At 39.1% G+C, this 27937-nt stretch overlaps 3 protein-coding genes across 7 annotated transcripts; 1 reads left to right on the top strand and 2 right to left on the bottom strand.

The window, feature by feature from the left end:
• Positions 1–3: 3 nt before the first annotated feature.
• LOC137107694 (rho GTPase-activating protein 24-like) lies at positions 4–8132 on the bottom strand. 2 transcript variants are annotated; one of them, XM_067491536.1, is made up of 9 exons: positions 6472–8132; positions 5066–5179; positions 4656–4863; positions 4442–4574; positions 3082–3155; positions 2828–2964; positions 2514–2742; positions 980–1909; positions 4–617 (listed from the first exon to the last, which is right to left on the bottom strand). In XM_067491536.1, exons 1-9 carry the CDS (start codon positions 6521–6523, stop codon positions 377–379), a joined length of 2118 nt encoding a protein of 705 aa, XP_067347637.1. In that variant the 5' UTR covers positions 6524–8132; the 3' UTR covers positions 4–376. The 2 variants fall into 2 exon arrangements, with proteins under 2 accessions (XP_067347637.1, XP_067347638.1); XM_067491537.1 differs by having other exon boundaries at positions 2843–2964.
• Positions 8133–14876: 6744 nt separating this feature from the next.
• LOC137108178 (dual specificity protein kinase CLK4-like) lies at positions 14877–21570 on the top strand. 4 transcript variants are annotated; one of them, XM_067492537.1, is made up of 10 exons: positions 14877–15577; positions 16083–16149; positions 16407–16520; positions 16696–16877; positions 17351–17445; positions 17565–17715; positions 17809–17891; positions 17989–18068; positions 19398–19488; positions 19559–21570. In XM_067492537.1, the coding sequence occupies exons 1-10, from the start codon at positions 15493–15495 to the stop codon at positions 19739–19741; spliced, it is 1131 nt and encodes a 376-aa protein (XP_067348638.1). In that variant the 5' UTR covers positions 14877–15492; the 3' UTR covers positions 19742–21570. The 4 variants fall into 4 exon arrangements, with proteins under 4 accessions (XP_067348638.1, XP_067348636.1, XP_067348635.1 ...); XM_067492535.1 differs by having other exon boundaries at positions 14877–15697; positions 16696–16862; XM_067492534.1 differs by having other exon boundaries at positions 14877–15697.
• A 1640-nt stretch (positions 21571–23210) lies between these two features.
• Positions 23211–25038, bottom strand: LOC137107912 (glucose-dependent insulinotropic receptor). Its single transcript, XM_067492057.1, has 2 exons — positions 24448–25038; positions 23211–24199 (listed from the first exon to the last, which is right to left on the bottom strand). Exons 1-2 carry the CDS (start codon positions 25019–25021, stop codon positions 23523–23525), a joined length of 1251 nt encoding a protein of 416 aa, XP_067348158.1. The 5' UTR covers positions 25022–25038; the 3' UTR covers positions 23211–23522.
• Positions 25039–27937: the final 2899 nt, after the last annotated feature.

Here is a 27937-nt window from a genome sequence, read left to right as displayed (position 1 = left end):
TATAGATATATAGACAGATATATATATCTATATAGATATACATATATCTATATAGATAGATATAGATATATATCTATATAGATAGATAGATAGATAGATAGATAGATAGATAGATAGATATAGATATATATAGAGAGATAAATATTTTAAGTATGATGCTCTCTCCTACCTCAAAACCACCCATTGTTGAGGTCAGAATTTACACAGTTTGAAAAGGCTGTGAAGTGTGTTCTAAAGTGTAGTGTTTGCAGTGCAGCAGCAATATAGACTTCTGATCCCCTTCTCTGTGATCAGTAGTTTACCAATCCCCAGGTCAACTTTCACAATGTTTAACCATCCTATTCATCAAGCTCTCGCTTTGTCTTTCTATCCCTCTTCAGAGACTCCCACCTCCTCTTCCTACTTCATCTACTCTTTTTCTCTTGATCTCTCCATGCATCTGGAAGAATAGCTCCATCTCCCTCTGTAGTGTGGTGTTCCTGCGGTCAGCATCTGCTTTAGCGTGCTCCATGTTGCGGATCTTGATCTCAGCAACACTTCTGCTGCACTTCTGCTGCTCCAGACTGACTTGCAGCATTGCCACCTGCCGCTCAAGCGCATCATTACAGCGTTCCAACCTGCAGCAAACATACGCACCACTTACAGGAGGTAAACACTTGTTTTAAATGTTGGTTTGATTTAATATTTAAATAAATTTGCTCGACTCAGACTGTGCTGGCCTGTGGGAAACTAGGAAACCATTTCATTATACACCTCCATTTGTGTATCTGGGCAGTGGGATGTTGAAAATAGAAACTATGCTTTAGACTTGGCATTTGCCAAAACTGGAAGTATGGGGAAGAACAAAGAAGGGAATGTCAGACTAAACAACAAAAGCATGTGTTCAGCAGGTTTAGCTTAAAGGTTTATGCAAAATACAGTTTACGAGCACAGTTAAAGCCAAAAGCAACCAGTCCCACTACATGTGCTTGAGTCTCACCTCTGTATCGTGGCCTGGTACTCTGATTTCTGCCTGGCCATCTGCTGACGTAAATCAGCTAGGAGTGACTGAGCATCTTTGGGTTGTGACACCTGGGAATCTGGAGGGCCAGAGGGGAGGAACACCTCTGAGCTGCCTGTACTGAGAGGACTGTCACCGATTACAGAGCAGGAGACTGGGGAGTTAGGGTGTTGGATGTCATCGTCATCATCATTGTCTTCATCATTATTATTGTCTTCAGGATCATCATTATCACTGTTTTCATTTTCTGCCATCTGATTCGAAGGTAGAATTTTATGTTTTATTGATGGCTTATGAGGAGTAACACCTTCCACAGCATTAATCTCGTCTAGTGGTAGAACTTCGCAGGAAGACCATGAAGAGGAGGTGTCCCTTGTCTGCACCTCCTCTTCTAGCTCTGCCTCTTCTTTACAAGTTCCACTGTGACTTCCTGGATCATTTAACTCAGAATGGCCACTAGTTTCATCCTTCATCTTCTGACATAAAGGCACTCTGTCTAAGTTGTCATAGGCTGAAGGGGTGCTGTCCTCCTGAGGCTCACTGCTGCCCCCACTAACTGCACCGTCTTGATCTGCAGCACCTGAGCTCCAGAAACCAGTTCCAGCCTCTCCTGGGTCTGGCCAGGCCTTTGTCCAACCCATGAGCGTAAGTCTGGGCTTAGAGTCCTGCAGTGGGTCTTGAAAGTGGAGGCTGGTTGTAGAGGCTTGAAAATTTGCAGAAGACGGTCCTAGCTCAACATGGTGCTGGTGGCAGTTAACGTTATATCTACCAGGATGGTGCTCAAGGTGCTGACTGGAGGAAGGCAGAGGGTAGAAGCAGTTCTCTGGATGGGAGGAGGTGTAGCGGTGACCAAGATGTCGTTTCTGGCCAGAAGACAAGTTGGATTTGACTGCAGCAGATGCAATACAGCTACAGAAAGCAGAAAAATAGTTATAATTTCAAAATAATCGACCCAGACGTTTTTTTTTTTTACATCAAGCAAGTACCAATCATCAGCAGTGTGGGATAAAATGTTTAATGAAGTGTGGTTGTGTTTCCCTTAGAGGATTCATAGATGAACGTAGGAAGAAAACATTTCTGGTTAAGCAGATTTTATAGCATTGTCATGAACTTAAAGCTCTTTATCTTATATAATCAGCCACTACAGTCAGTAATTATTGGGAATAAAATCAAAAAACGCCTATTATAGCAGTTTAAAATGGCAAGTGTCATATAATCAGTAAAGTTAATATGGATTTTCTATCCCTCTCTCCCTGTTTCTCCTTCCTTTTCTTCTTATTTCAACACACAAATATCTGTCTCTCCTCTGTCTTTCTCTTTCTCTTTCTCTGTGAATGGCAAATTTCCCTCTCTTGTCTTGGTCTCTCTCCATTTTTGTGAATGATGTCCCAGATTTTTATAATGGAGACAAGGGCACACGACTCACATCATACCTGTTGTTCTAGCAACTTGAATGAATTAATTCAAATGAAATATTGTAAGTATTCATTGATGGTGAGCTGGTCATTTATACTTGGGATTGTCCGTGATGTGTGTTCCTGTGTCTTTGGAGGATTGTGCAATGAGAGGTAGAGACAGCTGGCGAAAGCAGGGCAACGGGTGAAGATGAGGCTGCCTCTGACCACTTGGTGATGCATGCAAACCTCCAGGTGGATGGACAGAGGTGTGTAGAGGGGCTTTGGCGAACAGCGATTCGTGCTCTCTTATCAGCTGCAACATCAGCACATGGACCAAAGCTGCAGCTAGGATACAGATGAAAAAAGAACATTCAAAGAACCATTTTCCATCTCTAAGACTCTTGTCATGCATTAAAAAACTGTTATTTACAGCTTGTCAGTCTACCTCCCATGATACTTTGTGGGTCTTCAGCTTTGGCTCTGAGGATATTTGGCCCAAATACAGTGGCCAAGTTCTGGTCACTCATCTTGTTACTGCCAGAGTAACTGTGGACCTCATTGAGAAACCTGCACACACAAGCAGACACATACACATGCAAGCATTCAAGGCTATATATATATATCTATCTATAGATAGATATATATATACCTACACACTAAGTAAGAAGACATGAGGGGTCTTACTGGCAGACATAGTTGAGTAGATTGAAGTTTGTAACTGGCAGCTCATGAAGTAAACTCCTCAATTCCCTTAAACCCTGAGAGAGAAAGAATAGTTTTAGAATAAAGGAAAAACATGAAGAAAGAAAGACAAAAATCCAAAGTAAGAAGGTACGAAGTAATCATTTTACTCCTGTATTGGTCCCAGCATGTTAAATCCTCTTTATTGAAAAGTCAAAAATAGCATACAACTCAATGCAATGTATGTGGCACGAAAGAAGATTTAGCTGGCCTGTGCAGTTTTTGTACACATGCGGCGCGAAAACTTTTTTTATGAGCATTTATCTCGTGAATGCACATGGGGTTCAACATGTGGGTAGAGTCCAGCCAATTCCCATTCCCAGGGTGTCAAAAATACACACACTGTCCAGTTTTTTGATGCTGTATATTGATGCTAAATGTAACCTTTGCATCTGTTGGTCAGGTACAACAGAAAACTTGAGGCATCAATCTTTGATGCCTCAAGCAATGATTTAGTATGTGACTATGTGGCGACTGTGGCGCAGGAAGGTAGAGCGATTGTCCACCAATCTCACAGTTGTTGGTTCAATCCCCGGCTCCTCCGGTCACATGTCAAAGTGTCCTTGAGCAAGACACTGAACCCCAACTTAGTTGCTCCTGGTGAGTGTTGGCCAGCTGCATAGCAGCTCCCCCATTGGTGTATGAATGTGTGTGTGATTGTGAGTGTGAATGGGTAAATAAGAAGCAGTGTAAAGTGCTTTGAGTGCCAATAGGTAGAAAAGTGCTATATAAGTGTAGACCATTTAAAGCTTAAGGGACATGGTCAGGGGGGGTTGATGGCATGTCACATTTTACTTCATTCCATCATTCCACTATATTACACAGATATTATATTATAGTAAAGAAAAACATGTATTTTATCTTTTACTTTAACCTTACCCTGAGGTTTCTGTGCCTTAACCCTGTCCTAAAACACAACACAAATAGTGGCATTCCTTTAGCATCCATATAAGACACCTCATTATGTGACGCTGTGGCATGAAAATGTTTTGGTGGTGCTATACATACACAGGTTTATGTTGTTTTAATGAACAACAGTTTTGGTAGGTAAGATTTGAACAAATGTAGTAATGAACCAGGAAAACACGCATCATTGAAAAACTGTAAGAAATATTGAAAGCTACTTGTGAAAGATTTGTTTAAAGGGCAATTGAAGACCAGGCTAAAAAACATTTTTTTAGCCACTTTAAGCCACTACTACTACATGCCACCCTAACCCACTGGTGGTCAGCATTTCAGGGGCTCTTAAGTTGCCTGTAACAAACCAATTGTTTGACATCTCCATGTAAAGAGATGCACCTACCAGTGAGTGGTCATTCGTCAGCTTCTGTGCGCAGAGCAGAAAGTCTTTGTAGTGGCTATAAGGGACCAAAGGCTCCGGCAGCTGTCTGAGGTAGAGCTTAAGCAATGATGCCACTGTATGGACGTCTGTGCTACTGCAGATAAAACACACAGTAAGATAACATCTTCTGAAAATGCATGAAAAAGATGTGAAACTGTACAGACAAAATGCAGACCTGTCAAAGGATGGTCTCTCTCCTGCATCAAAAGCCTCCTGCAGCTCTCTGACCTGACTAGCCTGTCCCGGTTGACGAAACAAGCCCACCTCATGCAAGCCACGCTCCCGGATGAAGTTGACACACTGCTCGACCACAAGAGGAACCAAGCGCAACCCATAACGTCGTTCATAGAGAACTGTCTCCTCCAGACGCTGACCAAAGACCCCTGGAAGGAAGGGGGGTATTAAAGAGTTTCCTTTGTGATTTTAGTAATGACCTGATTATTCTGACCTAAAGAACAAGGAACAAGACACACAGTTCTAACATTATCCCTACTTGTTGTTATAGCTGATGTGTCAACAGCTGCTTTCTTTTAGATCCAACAAACACCAACAAGACATCATTAAACATTTTTTTTATGTGTTTACCTGTGAAAGGGATCCAGACTCCCTTTTTGAGGCTCTTCAGCCACTCGTCCCCCTGACCGGCACTGTTTGAAAGGAAGAAATACGAGCCTGGGCTGGCCAACACATCTCTGTTACCTAAACAGCCATGGTTAGTTTTAGGGGGATTGCAAGGCAAGTTTTTAACACCAGGTCAAACTGCACACCGTGATGCAGTTCTTAAATTGCTAACACAAAGTTAATGTAGTATACTGCACCTGTTCAAAACCTGTGCAAACATATATTGTATTTCACAGACAAATCAAGTTTTTTTAACCATTTACTGTAAAACTGAAACTGTGCCCATTTAGTATTTCATGTCTTTTTAATTCCATAGCAACTGCATCAGCTGCAATGCAACTGGACCACTAATGGTTCTGTCAGAGATCTGAGTGTGTTACACTATGTTGATAGTATCTACTGTAGTCTAGCCTCAATATAAGGAACATCTTCAGAACCTCACTTCTTTGTAACTGTTCACCTCTATATGTCTTTCATTTTGAAACTAGTCTTCAACCCCCACCAACATCACACTATTCTATAAAGGAAACACCTTGATGAGTGAAATTAGAACAATTTCCCACTGGGGTTGTTGAGTTTTTGCATAAAAAGCATAAGGTTATGTTTGAGAAACACTGTGGTTACAATTTTTTTGTAGCCACAAAAACTTGCTATAATTCAAATGGCTGTTTGAGGATTTTGTCTGATAAACATAAATGAATGGAATTTTACATTCATATTTGTTAAAATATTTCTCTGCTTCTAGCTAAAAAAGCTCCTCCAAATGACACCACTTGGAAGAGTTTTTCATCATTAGGAATTAAAATGACATCATCTGGAGCAGCTTTGGAAAAGCAGGTTGATCATAGTGTCCGAACTCCATAGTTTGAGCAAAAAGATGACATAATCTGAACTGAAGGTTCCTCCAGATGATGTCCTCTTGAGGCATTTTCCAGCAAGAAGTTGGGAGATATTTTTATTTATGGAAGTCAGAGGGTTTAATGGCACTTATTTACATGTAATACTCAAACAAGAACCATAAGAAGCAAGTTCAGAACCAGTAAAGGCGTCCTTTAATACTTCTTCAGTCCCTTTCCCTGTATATGCATTCTACATACAAGTCTTGGTCCACATATTCATTAACACACTTTGCTCTCTTTTTACAGTCATTGTATAAGTCTCATTTAACACACACACACAGACACATACACAAACAATGTCATCTCAGATAAGGTTCCTTACTTGAGTCAGCATTTTGTATATCCCACTCAACAGTAACACATAGAAACACACACAATTATGGAGGGATTGATAAATTATAAATTTATGTGTGTGTGTGGTGTGTGTGTGTGTGTGTGGTGTGTGTGTGTGTGTGCGTGTGTGTGTCTTACCTTTGTGGCCTGTAGTGTCATGTTTCCAAGACTTAAAGCAGCTGAGTCCCATGCTGCAGCTCTTTCGTTCCACTTGGTTTGTTTAAAGATTGTTGATGCCCAGTTCCAATTTCACTCAATGCCACACAATGTGAGACAATATTAGAGGTTTTTTCCAACTTTGTGAAAATGTACAAGGTGTGACAGCAGCAGTACATAAAACGTTTTCATTTTTTTTCCGCGCTTCCATCTAACAACGATATCACCACACAGAGCTTTGATATTAGCATCCTTTTACAGGTATGGCCATAAAGAGTTGTTCCCAGGAAATTAACCACACAAAAAGAGGAATTTTTATATAAAATAGTTTTGGGTAAATATTATGTCTTTGTTGTGGTAAACTTCTAGACCTCTGTATTAGATGTGTAAATTTAAATTCTTTGTATTATCGTAATCATATCATAAGATATCTCAAAAGAGATGTTCTGGTGAATATAATAATGTAATAAGACATTTTAATTGACTTGGAGTAAATCCCTAAAGAGCGACTGCAGGTTTATATAGTTCCCAGTGGGAATTGAGCATTAAGAACACAGTGCCATGTTGGAACTCAGCCTTAAATACAGGTGTCAGATAAAGATTTTCCATCAAGAGGAATTTTTGGTGAATAATTTAACATCAAGTTGAGATGTCTGGGGGATATAATTTAATTTTTAACTTTGGATACTCATTTCTGGTGGCTGTGTAAACTTCAGGTTCATTTAGAGCTACATGGAGCCTTACAGAGAGTTGTATGATACTTTGAAAAGAAGTTTTGTTAAAAAGAAGTATTGAACTTAAAGTTAGATCCATAGATACAGGACCACACCTTCACACATGTCTTCAGTCCAAGTGTGGAAATATACAGTACTGGTAACTTCCTGAAGGATCATTGAGAAAGATTCTTGGAAGATTGGCCTTTAAAAGAAGTTCCTAATTTATATGAAATCACAAAGGAAAACATCCAAAGTTGTTGCATTCTCGCCCATATCAAAACTAATATTTTCCTTGGTCTCTTCTGAAATCACCACCGGCCTTCGATACTCAGACAATTTAAGCAGTTTCCTGGTCAGAACCAGCATTTTGCAGTATGTAGTATTTCCAGTTATTCAAGTGTTCATCTTTGAATATGATACATTGATTGATCTCAGTCAAAATATATATTTAAACATTAGCTTTTGCAAAAAAACATCATATAGGCTTCATTCATCCACATCCAGACAAGTCTTCAAATGTCCTCTTGATATTTGAATGAGTTTAGACACTGTGCAAAATGTAGCCATTTTAGTAGTGACATGCCAATCTGTGGAATATTTTATGAAACAGCCACATTCCACTTGTCTTTTTACGCTTCTCTCAATTCATTTACTATAGTCCCTCAGCAGCTGACAAAAGTCAAAGCATCCAGAAGGAATATTTACTTGTTTTTTCTTCGAGCAGCTGGCGAATCAAACTATTCCACTGTCCATGAGGAAACCGACGATCTCAATATTCCCTCCCGCATTCTCCCTCCCTTCATGTCTCCCTCACTATGTCCTTTGCTTTATTAGCTCTTTAACTGGACATCCTGCTCCATTACCAGAACACAGTCTCAACATAATGTCCACCTCCTCTTCTTCTTCCTCTGCTCTCAGCTTCCAATCCGTCCCCTTTCTGTCTCTTCTGTCTCTCTCTTTGTCCCTGTCTACCTCGTCCTTCTCTAATTCCCTCTATCCTCTCCCTCTCTCTCTCTATGTCTCTCTCTCTCTCCCCATTTCCCAGCAATGTGTGTGCCCCCTTGTTGCCCCACTCCCCATTTACCTCATCAATAACCATGCTGTGTGTGTGTGTGTGTGTGTGTGTGTGAGTGTACGTGTGTGTGTGTGTGTGTGTGTGTGTGTGTGTGTGTGTGTGTGTGTGTGTGTGTGTATATGAAGGCTGTGCATTAGGAAAATTGGTTCTCTGCGACGCACCGCTGTTTTACCAAAGTAATCACAGCTGATGGTGAGAGAGAGAAACAGAGAGAGAGATGATCTGGCTCAAATTCTGCTACTGCTGAAGTATGGTCTGCTGCAGCACACGAACACACACACTGTCATCATGATTCAAGTGGGCATAAAAGCAAGAGAGGCTGGTCGGCCCAGTCAACTTTTGAACTCAATTAAAGTATGAAGAACCTTTCTCTCTCTCACACACTTGCAATACAGTAGAATTTAATGAGCCTCATTGGCCTGAAGTACAAAGCAGCAAACAGTATACTGCTAAACCTCTGTAAATAGTCAATACCAGTAATCAGGAAAAACAGTTTTTCCTTCATACGGGCTAAAATATGAAGCATATGCACTCAACTTAACTCATATTACATGTATTCATTCATCATGTTATTCCAAGTCCAGCAGCATCCGCTTTTCTGGTTTCAAGCTACACGTTTTTGGAACCTGGCTCCTTGAACTAGCACCCTTATAAGGACAGTAGGGTTAATCATGGCCCACACTGACGGCCCATACTTGGCTTGGATTTGTCAGTCATCTTGTGTCTCAGACATCAGTTACTACTCCTATGAGTATTTTGAAATCATTTCCTTTTCGTTAGAATTGTGTTCAAAACAATGGCACCATTTCATTTTTAATGGTCACTAATGTTGTTCTTCACAAAATTAAAACAGACAACTCATGACTCCATAAATAAAATAATATACAGTGATAAAATTCATTCTGTCAGTCAATTTGTCTTATGTGATTGTCTCAACTTTTACTGTGTTTATTGATCGTGAGTAAAAGGTACATTGATTGAATTGTGGTCCCACACACACACTTGTGGTATTTGTGAATAGTCAGGTGAGAGCTGACTGGGAAACATTCAATTAATAAGAAGATCACATCACTCATGCACACACACCACAGACAAGCTCAGAGGACTTGTAGGAACAAAGCAGTAGGATTACAATCACATAACTACCTCCACCTGAATATCTACTTAAATGCTCAGAATCGCATGTGTGTCTTTTTGGACAAAGCCACTGTCCATCTGTTTGTCTACCTGTTTATCAAGTCCTGCACTTAACAGTGCAGAAAAATTTGGTTTGGATTTGGAACTGTGATGGGATTTAGTCAAGGTCAAAGTAATGTGGCTTAAAGTTTAAGAAATTTGGTCATGCTTTTAAGAAGCAAGTGTCACTGTTGTCAAAGACAAGAATTAATCACAGTCTCACAGAGACAGTCAGATCAATTAAGATGGACTCGTGGACTGGCTCAACAATCCAGATCATGCTTCTCCCTTAGAAAGTTTGCAGTGCAACTATTTACCTTTCTGTCTGACACACAACCATAGCTTCTTGTTAGCTATTAAAAAAGTTGGTAATTTTAAGTGTAACAAATCCATAACCCTGAATACTGAAGATACTGATGCTGAGCCGGGTATCTGACTGGTAGTGTGTCTTATTGACTGAATTTTAATCACATCTAAGAGCTTTCACATCTGTCTTTCAATACGACTGGCAACTGCACCGTATGTTCCTCATTACAAAGTGCTGTGTGTGTTTGTGAGTGTGTGTGTGTGTGTGTGTGTGTGTGTGTGAGTGCACGAGCACACACTAAATTACATCTCTCACCTAGTCTTCACTTTGCATGTCTGTAATAAATCACATTCATGGAAATATTGATAACCAGAAAGGGTCTGTCTCAGTCAAGAGAGATCTTACATCACCACCATAGAGCAGTCCTCCAGCAGCACCCCCAAGTGATCTCACACGGCAACTGCAGATTGAACCGATTTAACTGCTCAGATGCAGTAGTTGGTCCAGTTAAAAACTATGGAATTAATCACTTCCACTAACACATTTCATGTTCAGATTAAACTTTCATGGCCAAATAAGAAATGGATTTCCCTGAACCTATCTACCAGCTTCAGCAGAAATGTTTATCACTGTGGATCTTGTGCGAGTCTGTGGAACTACTGTTCTGGCTCATTCATCAAACAATGTCCTGCATCAGCCTGCATTAACAGTCTCCAGATCAGACTCAGTATACTAGGTTTTTCTTCTGCAGTATGAAAGAAGAGGCCCTGTTGGATCAAGCCAGGGGTTGAGACTCCCAGTATGCCTCTTAATTGCAGCTGGCTGAAGATTTTACTGCTACCACAGATGCCATTTCTGTCACTCCTTGTTTGGAAACTGCTGTGTGGTAATAAGTGTTTGTGTTATCACTGGGGGGAGACTAGTAAGAAGAAGAATATGTGGAGGAGAATAACCAGCAAGACACCACAGAGCCAGTGGGGAGAAGCTGCAGACGAGAATATCTATATCTAAGCAGAAAGAACTTTCAGTAACCAGATTAATACTCGTCTGGTAAAAACAGGAATCTCTGTTGTCTGCAGCTAAGATTTGACTAGTGCAGGCTTTTATAAGATGAAAGAAAGAGTTTGGTAACAAAAGTTGCAGATATCCTTTTTATTTTTAAATGAAAAATAATACGAATTGACAAAAATGGAACTCCCACCAAACACTACAAATCTAACTCCCAACAAACACTACTAAATCTAAGTCTTGTATCAATAGATGCACATAAAGAAATGTGTTAAAATGTAAAGCTTTGTTATAAACAGGTGTTAATCAGAACACTTTGAACTTTCTATTACATGAGTCATAAGTCATGGTCATCAGGCAGACCTTTGTCTGTCTGCAGTAGTGCACATTTAGCCCACATGTTTACTAAAAGCCTTGTTTTTATGAATGTCAACTATATCATGCAGTACATGGTGACATACAATACAATATGTTATTGAAGACAAAGGATGAAGTAGAGAAGCCCGAAGAGCCAGAAATTTTTACTTACACCACAAGAAACAAGAGCTGTGTTCCAATAAATTTTTATTGGTTGCTAGGAAATGATCTTACCTGTAGTTATTATAGCTATTTAGGATAGATTTGTTTAATATTATTTGATATTAAAAGATTTTACTGATGTTTAGCAACCTGTTTTAAAACCCTGTGCTTTCATTTTGGGAGAGTGACATTATCTTCTACAGTATGCAATGAGGTCAGTACGCATAGTGCTCATTGTTCGTGCTGCATATGATTGTCAGTTTAGACTGTCAGACTGTTGTCAAAGTGTATTTTCAGCCGTATCAGATGAGTCGTTCATGAGCAAAAGTGATACAGCCAAATAATCCCCAACAATTAAAGCAATCTCTCTCTAACTTTCTCAGGCATCTGGATTGAATGTGATTATATTAAATTCAAAGTCGCGTGAAGCTCAAACAGTATCACACAAAGACCAGCACGGTAATGAGATAGGGCTGCAGTCAGTGCCAGGTATCTAGCAGCATGCTTTATATACTGCAGCTCAAACCCTGTAGAAAAGCATCCTGAAGTGATGAATACAGCACAAATGCACTCAGAGAGCAAGTCCTGCTCCCCAGATTTTCCCAGGTCACTACTGGAAAGATACATTTACATAATTTTTTTTTATATAAACCAGTAAGGATTTTTAATCAGTTTATTTTAATGTAATTTAGACATTAGAGATAAGAATTGATTCCTGTGGGACACAATAGAATTACTGAGAATGAGCTCCCTACCCAAACAGAGGCAGCTCTGTTATTATCCAAGAAACACCAAAACAATCTATAGTGTCATTCCAGTTTTGGAAGCATTTACATAAACTATCATGTCGGGGAAGGTTGTATCAGGAAGGGCATCCGGTGTAAAAACTGTGCCAATTCAACATGCGGACAAAAATAAATAAACAAATAAAAAAATCATGTCCTGAATATACCAATTCTTGGTGGGTGCAGTTGGAATGAGCACCCCTACTCCAGTTGCACTGATGAGATGTATTCAAAGAGAAGCCCTCCACACCTTTGGGATTGGTTAGTGATTTTTGGAGAATCTTAAGTGAGTGACAATGTTTCTGCATGTCATCTTCAGCCCTGATTTACAATCAGTCAGAGACAGCTGAGCCAGAGATCTGTTTCCAAAGAAGGGAGGAGGAGGTTCCCTGGTCTGTAACACTCCTACACATTGTTGGATATAAAAAGCAAGCCCTTTGACATTCCATAAGCCAGCAAAGCAAAACATACAGTAACACAGGATATGTATTTAAAAAACATTAAAATAAAGTTTTTAGGTTGGATTTTCAAATGATTAATTAATTAATGAAAACGTATTGTTAGTTCTTTACTGTGTCCTGCTTGGAAAAAATGTGGATAAATCTATCCATTTCAATGTTTGCTGGTGTCTGATGTTTAACCACTGTACTTAAAGACATAGCAATAGTTTAAGTGTACTGCGTAAGTGGAGGAGGACGTGATCAAATGATGAAAAAGAAATGACACAGAAGTTATTTGTGGATGAGGGACTGAAGGAACAGGTAGAGAATTTCACTGCGTAAAGATGTAGTAGATATAGTGACAACCATAACACCATGTTCCAGAGAATATGATGCTTCTGCAAACTTTATACTTACTACTGCAAGCTGTACTCATAGACATGCTGTTGTCAAGAGGTTCAGTTTAGTCAATGTGACGAGATAATCACCCATACAATATCTGACAGTCTATTAAATGCATAATATGTTGCTCATTCTTTACTGCTAAAGGTCGTCACTGTTTACAAAAGCTATGGAGACACATTAGTGAGCCACACTGTTGTCCTGGAGGCATTTCCTTTCACACTCATGAACATGGTCACACAACTTTATTTTGAGCCAAGGCCACATACATTGGACAGCTGACGGAAAAAATAAATAGAGAACTAAGTGATGAAAACAATCTTTTAATGAAAGAAAAACCAGTAAAACTAAGCTCAAGTTGGGCGGTCATCTGTCTCAGCAGATTGAGGTGAGTGGAGAGCTGAGAGAAAAAATGAAAGAGGAGGGACAGAAAGAAACAGACAGAACTCAGGGCAGGCTGGTAGGGCCAGCAACTGCCCTTTGGAAACACACAGATCTGTTGCTGGGGATATCTGAACATGATTTTTGTCAAAAAGGAAAGTTATAGGAGCTTGACAGCTAAAGACTCGGGCTCCTGTTGTACTAGTGGAAACTTTGGGAATATAGTGGGCTATGAAGTAGCCCATAAAATGAGAATGAAAATCCTTGTAAATTTTGAATTTTAAAGCATATAGTTTAAATACAGGAGCAATACTCTCTATCAGCTATTTATTTTTATTTTTTTATTCTCTGCACTTGTTAAAAGCATATTCACCAAATCTCATAAATAAATTAACATAAAATGATCCCAGTCAATCAAGCAAAAATGTGTTGTCTATTATATGTAGTAGTGTCAAATTGCATTCATGAATTTCTAATTTAATCTGTTCTGTTGATATATTGTCAGTTTTGTGTAACATTTCTCCTCTACCATATCTGATGACCAGGAAAAACATAATATCACTACATGGGAGGTTGTAATTAATGCCCCTCCAGGGAAAGCCATATAGATGGAGACACCAGTTTGTTATTAGGCTGAATGACTCTAACACTATGTATAGCTATGAAAACAGAGATGAGGGCATCAGGGGTTTAGGAGACACCGTTGCCCTCAGGGATCAAGGGCTGTGTGAGGAGGGTTTGAATACCAGGCAGAGCACACAGGATAAGCTACGAAGTTCCTGCATGTTTCTGCACCACATGGTTTTCAGATGGATTCTTTATTGCCTACAATGAAACATTTCCATCTTTACAAAGTGTGACAGGACTGCAGAAAACAGAAAGGGGAAGACACTGAAAAGCTTTTTTATCTTGAAAGAAACATAGTTTTCATTCAGGTACAGTATCAGATCACTTTTAGACCAGTGTGAAACAACATGTTGATGAATAAAGGAGCACATTTTTAGTTTTGTTAAGGTTGGCAATAAAGATCATCTGCTAACTATGTTTGCTTTGATCCACAATAAAGCATCATTATAACTAAATGGCTTTGCATGGATTTGGTCCACGTGCCAATATAGATGATACGCTACCTTTAACTGTGTCAATATTTCCAATAAATTCTGTAAAGATTCACTCCATTACAGTTGAAAGCTAACGCTAATCTTAACAAATAAAAGGTTTGCATGTTATTACATCTGAAATTCTGCTTTTACACCTACTTTCTACTTCAAACTCTTTTACTACACTGAGAAACACATTTTGAGAAAGGTTAAAATAATAATAAACAGGGAAACATGTTGTGTAAATGGCATGTTTGATCGTGTATTGAATGTTTAAATGTATTCACACAGCAGGGAACCAACTCTTTCTTTCTGCTGGTAGACAGTTACAGCTCTAGAACAGAGCTCCACTCAGACAGAAACACTGGAAGCTTCAACCAGTGTTCACACAGCAGTTCCCCCGAGATGGGTAACTCGGTATGACAGTCCTCTTCCTGTTCATCTTTCACGTTCTCTCTCTCTCTGGGTGTCTGGGTGTGTGGGTCTTTCAGTACTTTTGGTGTCCCAAGTTAATATTTATTACTATTCCAGATGGACTAAAATAAGGGTGGTTGGTTATCACCTAGTGTTGGCTTTAGAAATTTAGTTTACAGTACCAAATTTCACAGATTACTGGGAAATAGTAGAGTTGTCTGGACTTCAAGGACACATCTAACTATTCATTATACTTAACTGCAGGTTCACAGAAGGTGGGAAAAATCCTGGACAGGTCACCAGTCTATCTCAGAGACACAACAAACACACAGACACACACAGCCAGAAAACCATTCCCACTCACATTCACTATCTAGAGTCGCCAGTTAACCTAACATGCATGTCTTTGGATTGTCGGAGGAAACTGGAGTAATTCTTTTAAACTGTTTGCCTACCATGACGTTAACATTTTATGCATAGACAATCAAACTCCATTTTATTACCTGACTGTGCTGCCAAACTCATGTTTTTGTGTATTTACAGTCTCTGTGTGACACAACTTGAATCTCATTAGTAAGAAAACTTTGTGTTTTAAATTTACTTATTAAAATATTGTGTTTCCATATGTTGGGTTGTCAACCTTGATGTCGAACACGACGATCACCGCTGTATAGAAACACATGCCTTCATCACTTCATCTTCCCTGTGTTCAACACTCAACTCAGCCTGATGACAACTCGCTCCACCTTGAATCTGCTTTTCCTGGTGACTGCACTGTCCGTATTGAGAATGATGGAGCAAGGATGAGTTACAAAGGACAAAACATTGAGGACAATGAAGAGGGCCACCTAATCTATCACATCGGCCTTGTGATGAAAGAAAGATGTAGTGACATCCTACCTCTATCTTTAGTGTCTTATTTGTGCCTCATAATAGTTTTGGCATGTTGAGTTTCTAACAGGGAAACATGAACTTTGCATTCACACCATCAGTAACTCCAGAAATACTTCTCTGTCACCACATTGACTTCACCAATGCAAAATGTGGCCAGAGTGTAAGTTTTGGATGACAATGCACTCACATACTTTAATATTTGTGCTTTAAGATTTCTACAATAAATTTAAACATTTTTCAATAAATTTAATAATTTTTATTCACACCGAGTACAATAAAGGCAAGCATGAACTGTTGGTAAATTATGAAATACACTTTTATTTTGAGACACTGCTGCTTATACTACAAGTCAACATACTTTATCTGTCTTTCCCAGATGAGATTATCTCTACACTGGGAGTAGGAGCCTTTGGAAAAGTGGTGAAGTGTATTGACAGAAACAAGTAAGCATGCCTTAGCTTTAACCTTGATGTTGATGCCTATCTAGGGTGGCTACACTGCTTTGATTTTTAATCTTTCTTATGAGGTTCTCAATCTAAAATTATCTTTGCTTTCTATCCATCATGACAATGTATTGGCCACCAGACACAGTCCTGAAACAGTTTAATTATCATGTAGCCTGAGTGCGGTGAATTTTTGTGATGATATTGCAGTAATGCTTTGCATAGTTTTTTTCTGCATGTCTGTTTACACTCACCAGAAATGAATATGTAGCTGTGAAGATTGTGAGGAACACTGAGAGTTTCAGTGAAGTGGCGACGTCTGAGATTACTGTGCTGGAAGAGATCAACAGACTGGATGAAGAAAACAGATTGTGAGTGTAGCTGCAGCAGACAGATAAAGTCCTGGAGGAGTAATAAGGCTAATAAATTATTCATTTTAACTATTTTCCTTTAATAAACTATATGTTACAGCTAAGAATAGCTGGACATCTCAGTTATTCAAATGTCATGACTACTGTCTATGGATTGCTTCTTCTTTCCTTCCAGTGCCTGTGTAAGGATGCTGGACTGGTTCCAGTACAGAGATCATGTCTGCATTGTGTTCGAGCTGCTAGGCCTCAGCACCTTCGAGGTCCTCAAACAGAACGAGTTCCTCCCGTTCAGTGTGGAGCAGATCAGACAAATGTCCTTCCAAATCTTTAAAGCAGTCTGCTGTGAGTCAAGTTTGAGTGAGTTTAGCAACTTTCTACCAGCCCTGTGACCAGTGATATGTGACTTCATCATGATTGTTTACATGTGCAGGATATTGAAAGTCATTTTGGATGAAAGGATTAGTTAAACTATTCAAGAGCAGTCAGTTAAACAAAAGTCTAGATGTCTGCTTCACCACTGTAAACAATCCCAAATATTCCACATTAAAAATATAAATTAGAAGCCAAAACAAGCAGTTCATTGATCAGTTAGTTGATCAACTGAAGATAAATTATGACTTTTGTAATCTCTTAATAGGTTTTGTCAAGTGTAAATTAAAATTAAGTACACAAATATTTAAATGTAACATGCTTGTCTTTGTTGTAGTTAATGTGAATAAAAAATGAATGTCGCTGGCATTTATTTTTTGCATATTACACAGTAAATGATAAAATACATAACAGAGTAAACCAATAAAAATTACAATGTATGTTATTGGGTGTTTTTACAGTTCTGCATCAAAACAAGCTGACCCATACGGATCTAAAACCTGAGAATATCCTGTTCGTTTGCTCTGACTATAACCTGGAGTTCAACAATGATAGGGTAAACTTTTGTTTTAACTGCAAACATAAAATAGTTTGTGAAAATAATATAGAAATGTTGTGTTGCCATTTCAAGATTTGTGTAGTGAAACAAGTTTATCAGTATTTTCCCTATTTAAGGGCATGCTTACTTTGGCTCAGAAGTGTGAGCCAAAGAAACTGAGGTGTTTGGATGTGAAGGTGGTGGATTTTGGCACCGCCATATTTGACCACGAACACCATGAATCACTGGTGTCAACACGTCACTATCGAGCTCCAGAAATTATACTGGGTACAATCACACAATTTCTACATTTTACAAATGTATCTGGAAATATTACATTCATATAGTATTTCATTTTTAACTTTGTGACACTGTGCTTAGATCTGGGCTGGAATCAATCGTGTGATGTTTGGAGTCTGGGCTGCGTTCTTATTGAATTTTATCTGGGACGAACACTTTTCCCGGTACCACACACACACACACACACACACACACACACACACACACAGATAGAGAGAGAAAGGGCAATAATTTTGTGATGAGTTTTCATTCTGCTTTCAGACCCATGAGAGTAAGGAACATCTGGCCATGATGGAGAAAGTACTTGGGCCGATTCCCTCACATCTTCTAAAACAGACACGGTAATAAACCCACACAGACAATTTTTTTATATGCAATTCAATTCAACGTTATTTAAACAGCACCAGTTCACAACAAAGTCATCTCAAAGCACTTTACAGAATAAATATATCCCCACACCACCGCTGTCTCATTGAAATCTTCCCTTGCATTAGTCAGAAACTGTGCAGAACATTAAGAAATACCAGCTCTTAGGTCTTCAGGATCATTTCATGATCATGGCCCCCCCAGTCATCAAGGGGCCATGGCAGGAAGGGTATCTGGCATAAAAACACATGCCAAGTCAACATGCATAATATGCTCCGCTGTGGCACCCCCTGAAGGGGGAAAGCCAAAAGCCATTGATCTCAAATGCAATGAACATCATAGTCCCTTCAATTTAAACAGATTGCATTAATTAATCCTTGTAATGATATAGTATGTGCTTTAAATACGCTACAGTGTATTTGCTCATTTTTTGTCAGTTTCACTTTGTTGGATTTACTTTTAAAAAAAATTGCAATATATCACTACTTTTTCACTGTTTCCCAGAGTTCCCACTACAATTTTCATGCACATCATGAAAACGCTTTTTTCAGAAGGATACTCTGATTTCTTTACAAACAAAAACAACTGTACAGCCATCAGAGGAATTTGTGTGAAAATGTTATAAAAACAGATGTTACTTCCTCATAACAGCAGAGACAATTAGTGTCCATGTTAACTGGTTATGATTGATAGTATTAAGCACCACAGGTTAAGGTGTTCAAAACGGTGGTGAGACCAGCGATGTTGTTCGGCTTAGAGACAGTGGCACTAAGAAAAGACAGGAGGCAGAGCTGGAGGTAGCAGAGCTTAAGATGTTGAGGTTCTCTTTGGGAGTGACGAGGATGGACAGGAACAGGAATGAGTACATCAGAGGGACAGCTCATGTTAGATCTTTTGGAGATAAAGTCAGAGAGGCCAGATTGAGGTGGTTCGGACATGTTCAGAGAAGTCATTGTGAATATATCGGTAGAAGGATGCTGAGGTTGGAGCTGCCAGGCAGGAGGTCTAGAGGAAGACCAAAGAGGAGATTTACGGATGTAGTGAGAGAGGACATGAAGTTAGTTGGTGTGAGTGAAGAGGATGCAGAGGATAGAGTTAGATGGAGGCACATGATTCGCTGTGGCGACCCCTGAAAGGGAACAGCCGAAAGGAAAAGAAGAAGAAGCACCACAGGTTATCTGTTTATGCAATAATTCTTAATGTGTTCTCATGATGTAAAGTCGTAGTGGGAGGAACTTATTGATAATAGTCCTTGTATCTTACTTGCAAAGAAGAACAATATGAATTCTGTTTATTGTGTGTAGAAAGCAGCATTTTGTGCACAACGAGCATCTGAACTGGGACGAGCAGGGCTGCTCTGATGATTACATCGAGAAACACTGTAAACCACTTAAGGTACACAGATCAGCCATTCAGCTGCAGAGGTGGTAACAGTAGAAAGTCACACTAACTGTTTGTCTCTCAGCAATACATGTGGACGAACAGTGAGGATGAGAGGCAGCTGTTTGACCTGCTCAGCCTCATGTTGGAGTACGATGTAAGCAGACGGATCACCATGGAGGAGGCACTGTGGCACCCATTCTTCAGCCCAGTGAGGAGACTGAAGCATCACACAGTCATACAAACACACACACATATAAGTACTTGAAGTAATTAAGGTTCATTTTGAAAGGCAGGAGCTAGTTACTTTGTAAGTGGATTTCCATTACTCCAGCAGAGCTTCACCATAAATTGGGATTTGTTTAAATAAAAAGTAAAATTATTAAGCCCCATTTAGGAAAATACATGCTAAATATCACATGCATATTTCTCATGCTTTTCCTGACTGGCCAAAAATGTAGTCTACGATTACCCTATCATATTGTGAGTCACCCCAAAATGCACACATAGGAATAACCTAAATCTACTGAAAACCAACTTCATTAATAATGATGGTCCATAGATCACAAAACAGAGGACTTTCATACAAAAGACTGGAGGAGTCCAATGGGAAAGAACTGTTTTTGTTGTTGCAACAGTCATACATATCACCATAAATAAGTATTATTTGTGTTATTAAGTATTGTAGTGCTTATGTACAATACTTGCATGTTCAGAGCAAAAAACAAGTGTAAAACTGGCCACCATTTTGGGTCCATTATAAGTAACATTATTGACATTTTGTAGTGAGGCCAAGGGGGTGCAGTTTCAACAAACACCTGTATGTGGCAGCATTACACACTGGTTATTACTACAACAGTCACTGGGCCATATGAGAGGGTAGGACCAAGTGTCCTCTGTGATCATTAAAGTTGGAGGACTTGTTAAACGTGTGAGTGGACTATAAAATGAATGAGATGTTCCAGTAATCCCAAATACAGAAAATGACCTTTAATTATTGAGAAATCTAAAAAATTCGCAATATTCTAAATGATACTGCGTGGAATAATTTTATTGTACTGTGTTAAAATTAAAAACATTACCACTGGATACCCCCAAAACTACACATACTACACATATACAATATGTACATAAATGTCTATTGTATGGTGAATATAGTAAACTCAACATCTACCTCATGTTGTAATTTTTCTCATTTGTAAGATTGTTAAGAATATTATAGTAACAGTTGTGGAGCGCATTTCTGTTTATTTACTCATCCCATAATGATTTAATACGCTACATGTCATTGTAAAAAGTCAATGACTTTAAAGTGTTTAAATGAATATTTTTCATTTTGGTTTGCATTATTTTAGTTTTATTATTATTTAATAGGGCACCATAGTGTTCCCATAGTGGTTGTAGTTGGAGTGGTCAGCGGTGCTGCCTGCAGCTAGAAGGTCCCGACTCACATTACCGAAGACCGGTTGAAATCACTATAACATAAGACCAGATATTCCCTGTCCCAACCTACTGTATATTAATACTACATCACACTATAACACTATAACACATGTTAAAAAGATCATTTTAAAACAAAACAACAACGACAAAAAAGATCTAGCTGGGCACCTTACTTAATGTTAATGAATAGTCAGAATTGCAGCATAAACAGCAAGTAAAAGCAATTATTTGCAGCTCAACTCATTAGACTTTATGAAGTTACTGCAATCTGTTGTGGTAAAGTAAACGTTGACTATCTAACCCCGCCGAGAAATTCCAGACATCATTTGGTATAACTGCTTTGTTGATACAGACTGCTGACATATAAAGTAGACAATATTTATCAATACTCAAGCAGCAGAGGAAGTTTCCATGAATGAATAGTTATCCAACTATGAAATATTACATGTGCAAGCAGCCTCTCAGATACATAGCGAGCTCATCTGCTATCTCAAAGCCATCAGTTTAAAGCTACTAAATCACACAGACGTAAAAGCAGTAAAAAACAAAGTGAGTCAGAGGGTCCTGGCAGACATTTTATGTATAATGCGACAGGTTCCAGTCGGTCCCATTACCTTTGCTGCAAGTTATCTGTGATCTGCCATGATTAATTCACCTAGCACAGAAAAACTATAAAAAGTTTTTTGACATTTGCTATTTGACATTTTCTGATGATAAATCTGTATATTTCTATGTTTGCAAGCAGATGACTTTTTACTTTTTATTTGACTTCTTTTGGTGTGTCTGTTTTGGAATATCTTTTAAGCTGAATGCTTGTGTTTTTGAGGTTTTTGTTCTATGTGTTGAATGTTTGCGTTGCATTAATTGTATTATTATTGTAGCTCACCCAAACAAAGCTCAATTCAGCAACTGAATCTTGAATTCTGAATATTTATAGATGAAAGTGGCCTGTGTCAGTGGCCAGCCTATGATCTTATGTTGGCAGTTGTCATAAAAAGTAGCTCAGTGTTTAATTTTTAAATAAGAAATGGTGAAATGAGATTCAACTTTGACAATCATCTGTAGCCTGTTCCACATTGCAGTTTACACTGAGCCCTCTGTGAAATCTGTTCTCTGTCCAACCTGACTGGCCGGAATTTTAGTTTGGAGAGACACGGGGGGAACAAGTTAAGAAAGTGATTAAATGTAGTTTTATTTCCAAGGTGAGTGCAACAGAAAACAATTGTGATTAGAGTCATTATGGCGTCTCAGGTTGTGAGGGGTACAAGAACATAGCGGAAGACAGTTACATAACTGACAGCTGATGACAGCAGACTGGAACAGATTTACATATACGCAGTTTCTTTCCAAACATATTTTACTTAGCTTTATTTTTTTAAAAACTGCTCATTCAGGTAACATTTATCCTGAAAGTTCAGAGACTTAAATTAATGCCCCCTATGCTCATGACCTCTTTAGGTCATTGTAGCACCAGCTAGTTTTGTGACTAAAGCACTGGTCATGTTAAGGGTGGAAATTCTAGTGGGTGCTATGTAACAAGGTAAGTAGGGTTATATTTTTTAGCTGACTATAGGAGAGATGGGTTGCTGTTTCTATTGAAGGTAGTGTTGAAATAAACCAAATATTTTTTAATAGTTTCAGTATGGCTTGTTTGCAAACAACACCATCCAAAGACTGTCAGCTCTATCAAAATGTTTTTGTTATCTCAAAGGTCAACTGAAATTTTCCTGATTTAGCATTTGGAGAACAAAGTCAGTCAGTAGCATATGAGATGTTCGTATTACAGTCACAGCATTCACACTTTGTCATAGCAGAAGCATAAATTAAACCTAAATTAAACCTAATTTAATTTTTTGGGAGTTTTTGTAGAGTTTTCCCAATGTGTATACTGTATGAATAAAAACTGCGGTAGATTCAGTTCAGTCAAATTTTTCATTCTTGTTTTATGCCACAGCAGCCCCCTTTTTTTGTGGATTTGTTCACAGAGTCCATACAGGCAGCATCCTCTGTGTCCCTGTGTAATATCAGACTTCCAGTGTGTGCATGAAGGATTCAAAAGCCCAGTGAGACCCCCCCAAAAAAATGTTTCAATTCCTCCACAGTGGGACAGGGCTGAACCCTTGTTGACTCCAATGGCACATGTCAAAGCCTGTGAAACTGGAATTTCCTGCCTCCTGTTGACATTGACCTTCAACCCGCTTGGTCTCACACAGAACTACGGAACAAATGTCTAAAATTTATTGTATCAGAGCCACATAAATGAGTCCCCTGCCCACTGTCTTTGAATACCAAGGTGACATACCAAGGTGTCTTATGCTCTCATCGCCAGGTAGCCAGGTAGGTAGACTGGCAAGCTCATAGATGATGCCCTGCTTTGAGTAGTCCATCAGACCAACACGCAGAACATGTAAAAAAAAAAGACTTAAATAGACTTAAAATAGACTTAAATGTTACTCGAATGCCACATTATATTCATTCATTGCCAACATATTTTAGAATTTTATATTCATTGTTTTTATTTCTAGTCTGTTCCACTCTGGTGTATCAATAAAGTCCCTTTTTTCCTAAAAGCACCATTAACTGTTTCTCCGGTGTCCCAGTTTCGTTTACATGCTTGTTGTACCAGATAGTGGCACACTGTGAGACTCCTCATTAGAGGTACTTGGCTGTGACAGTGAAGGGTTGAGCCCATCTCTGCCAGAAACGCAGGCTTGAGTCATCACAGGTGGCTGTGGGTCACATCTCTCTGTGACACCTGATGGTCCAGATGTCAATAGCCTGCCTGTTAAGCAGGAAAACATTGCTGCTAATTGCAGTCGCACCTCCCTTTGCCAAAAGGCATAAACCAGAGGGTTGATCAGAGAATTGAACAGTCCTAGCAGCCACAGATAATTCTCCAATACATCTTTGAGTTTACAGCTTTCACACAGAACATGCACTATGCACACAACAAAGAAGGGGCACCAGAGAACTAAAAAGCAGCCCACAAGCACTGCAACAGTCCTCAGGGCCTTGACATGACTCCAGTAACCGCTCCTTAGCTGCTGATGCTGGTAATGTTGATGCAGGTGGTCAGCTTTCCTGGAGCCAGCTTGTCTAACTTGGCAGATCTGCTTCTGGTGGCTGCAGGCAATTTTCAGAATGTCCAGGTAGATGTAGACGAACACGGAGAGAATAGGGAAGAAGCATGCGCTGAATAAGACGATAATGCCCACTTTATGAATGACAGAGAAGAAGGCACAGAAGCCGTCATACCCCTCTGTCTGCAGCTGCCGCACCATGACTGAGGGGCAAAAGACACAGAATACACTTAAGACTGAAATTTTCAGTCCTTCAGGAAAACTGCCCTCCATGATTCTTCTTGTTCTTAAATTTGTCTAGAATGACAAAAATTATCTGCAATGCAACATTTAATTATTCATTCAGGTAAAACTTTTACCACCACTGGAACTAGTAGCTCATGATGCAAAACTTTTTTTTTTGGCCATACACATACAAATTAATAAATTAATGAATATGTTTAAGTCTTACCTGGCAGGAATCCTACAGAAAGGGAGCTCATCCACAAAGCTAGCAAGGACCAGAACGCTGTCCCTTTCCCAGAAAGTAGGGAGTACCGCAGGGGCATCTTAATGGCTGCATAGCGATCCAGTGAGATCAGAAACATGGACATGATGGATGCGGTACAGGGCGATGTCACAAAGGCCATCTTTATCAAACACCGGGTCTTGCCCTGAACAGGAAGCGTGGCATTTGCTGGAGGTGAAGCAGTGATGTGGTTGTGCTGGTTCTGAGTGAAATCATGGTTGCTGATCTTAAAATCTTCTGTGGCCAAGCCAGTGATGGCTACACCCACCAGAGCATCAGCCAGTGCAAGGTTGAGGACAAAGCACCAGCTCTGGCTGCTTCTTTTGAGGAGCAGCTTAAGTAGAGCAGCTGCCACAAGCAGGTTTGTTGAGATGATGAGGCAGGCGGCGACGCTCAGGATCACACCCATGACCCTAGGCTTTACATTGGTGTGGTGTGCCAGCTCGTTGGAGTCCATGCAGTCAGTAGTCATGTCACTTGAGGGCTCAATGCTCATTGGTCCAGTCAAAAATAACATGTCGCTAGAGAAACAACCAAAAGATGTTAAGATGTCAAATTCCCAAAGTCTGTGAAGAGATGATGTGACATTGCTTCAATAAAAATCACTTACTCAATGTAGTACAGCAATTTACAATTTAGAAAAACTCAAATAACTTGCTTCAGTGGCTAAACATGTGACTGTGCTTAAGTAGGAAAGATTTCAAGCATCAAACTCATTTGCTGAAGAATGTTAGGAGCCCAAATTGTCCACGCGGACTGATGTCAACTCGTCGTTAAAACATCCCATGATTTTTAAAGGTCTCACCATGTCCTTAAGATCCCTTCAACAAATGCAGAAGGACAGAAACTCACACAGCATTATCATCCAATTTCACTCCTCCCCTCACACACACATATACAGCCTATAAACCCATACACACACAAAAGCAAAAAACACACACATACCCTTTCCCTGCTCGTCTGTTGCTGTCGCCTCTGTGAGACTGACCCTTGTCCTAGCCGTCTGCTTGCTGGTCCTCTCAAGAAGATTTTTTTAACCACGGCTTGATTTAAGTTAGGGTAATATGCAATACTAAACCCTAAATAACTGGAGAATAGATAAAAGAATGGGAACAACGAAAATAAGTGTTGAACAAATTAATAAATAAATGGTAAATTTTTTCTTGTGTTATTTCAAGTGTTGATGTTCCTTCTGGCCACTGGTTGAAAGAACACCCAATTCAACTGCAGTTCTCATCAACCATACAGTGCCATTTGTGTTTTTAGCCCTGTATCATCAGGGCAACAAGGAACTCAATACACAAAATGAGGTGAAGAAGACGTTGCACGAGGAATCTACACTATATCTACACTACACTATTAGGCATGACGGACGTTGTGCTCCTATACAGTAACATAGTGTTTATTCTTGTGAAATTTGCTCCCCTGGTGCATGAGCTAAAACATTTTCTAAACTTCTGAATTTGCCTCCATGTTGTGTGTGCCACTGCACTTTGCTGGCCCTGCTTGAGACCCTGCTTTAGCCACAGATTACAGTCACTATAATAAAACGCACCTTTTTTAGGAAAGTTTAACTAGTATCAAAGCACTTTGGATTTAAATTCCTAATACAAAGAGGCATAGTTGGCCTTGTTTGTAGTTTAAGTTGTTCCCATTATTTTATTTATACATTTTTTGTAATATTGTTTTTTTATGTATGATCCCTTCTGCCAATGTAATAACCTTTCTGATTTTTCTGATTTCTGATTCTGATTCTTTTAAAATTTCATCTTCAGATTTGTATGTGCAAACTAAGACATGTGCCACAAAAGAACAGAAATGTAATACAAAGAAAAAAACTCCAGGCTGCTGTTTTTTTTAATCCAGCAATACCAATAAAACTGGTAATGTGTAACTAAAACCATTTATTATGAACATCTTTTGTTTAGATAGACCAGAAATAATTAGACTTCTAGTTTTTAATAATTTTTATTAAAAAATTAAAAAGTTTTATTTGAAAAAAAAGTGGTTAGGTATAATTCTTTACATGAGGCAGACTAAACACTTTATTAAATATATGTGTAATACCTTGTTTTCATTATGTCCATTTAAGCTAACTGTCTGCTCTGCAGGTAACAGTTTTATGTAATGTAGCCAAGTGTCCTGTAAAAACATAACATGAGCAGCATTCTGACCATGAATGTCCATGAGCTCCCAGACTTATTCAAAGTCAAACTTCTCTTTTTATTTTGCTGGGTCCACTCTAAACCCTTAAAGACCCCTAGTGACCAGCAGACGGTATTGCCCACGGAATTACAGTGACAGTGTTATATTTAAAAACAGTTTAAATTCTGGATTGATAAAATTCATTGAGTGAAGCTAAATGCAAGCATTTGAAGCTGTGTTAGTGGGTTGTAAAAAGCTGAATGAGCTTAGTTAAACTCCAACCCTCCTGGTTGTTGTCCTATTCTGCCCCAGGGAGAGACATCTGGCATGATGGGACCATTTTCCAGTAGGATTCACACACAAATAAATCTGGCTAATGACACTTTCTTGCAGCACACACTCACAACATCATCTGGCATCACACCAGCTTCTCAAAGTAGCAGCAGCTACACGCCAAAGAAAATATTCATAGAAAAACAGAAAATTGAGTGATCTAAGACAGCCCTGCTTAAAATTAAACTGGTTATGGATTGGTCTTGATTGTGTTTATACCAGTGATCTCTTGGCTTGTCCTATAAAACAACAACTAAATTTTCTTTGCGTAAGGCTAAACAGAATGTTGTAGCTGGAAACAACTCAAGATGGAACTATTCAATAGTAAAAGTAGCAGAAACTACAAATGATTTTAAAATCTGTCACCAAAACAAATCCATCCCTCCATCCATCATTTGTAACCGCTTATTCAGAGCCTACCTTGATTGTCATAGCTGGATCAGGGTCATCAGTCTATCTCAGGACCAACACAGAGGGACATACAAAGACAGACAACCATTCAGTCTCACATTAACACCTATAGGCAAATAACCTAACGTGCATGTCTTTAGACTGTGGGAGGAAACCAGAGTACCTTTAGGAAACCCACGAAAGCACGGGAAATATCGTGCAAAGAAAGGCTGTGAGGCAGCAGCGCTGCTGCCTCAAATGCAACCTCATATGTACATAAACATATGATATAGATATGTCTATGCTATGATATGATATTGGTCAGATTTTTTAAGTCATCTACTTATACGCTTAATGACATAACAAATAGTGTGTTTTCCCCTCAAGTACAAGTCTGGAAGTCAGCATGAAACCAGCGAATAAATGTATGTTTTTATGCCATTTGTTTGGTTAGTGTTGCCTTGTCATTTTGCTGTTACATGAGAGTCTCATAATCAATATCAGAATCTCATTTTTTGGCCAAGTAAGCTAACACAACACAAGTATTTGCTTTGGTCATTGGTTG

The sequence above is a fragment of the Channa argus genome, chromosome 22 (assembly GCF_033026475.1).
Source record: "Channa argus isolate prfri chromosome 22, Channa argus male v1.0, whole genome shotgun sequence".
NCBI lineage: Eukaryota > Metazoa > Chordata > Actinopteri > Anabantiformes > Channidae > Channa > Channa argus.
The sequence above is the reverse complement of the archived record's forward strand: the minus strand, read 5'-3'. Positions and strand labels throughout refer to the sequence as shown.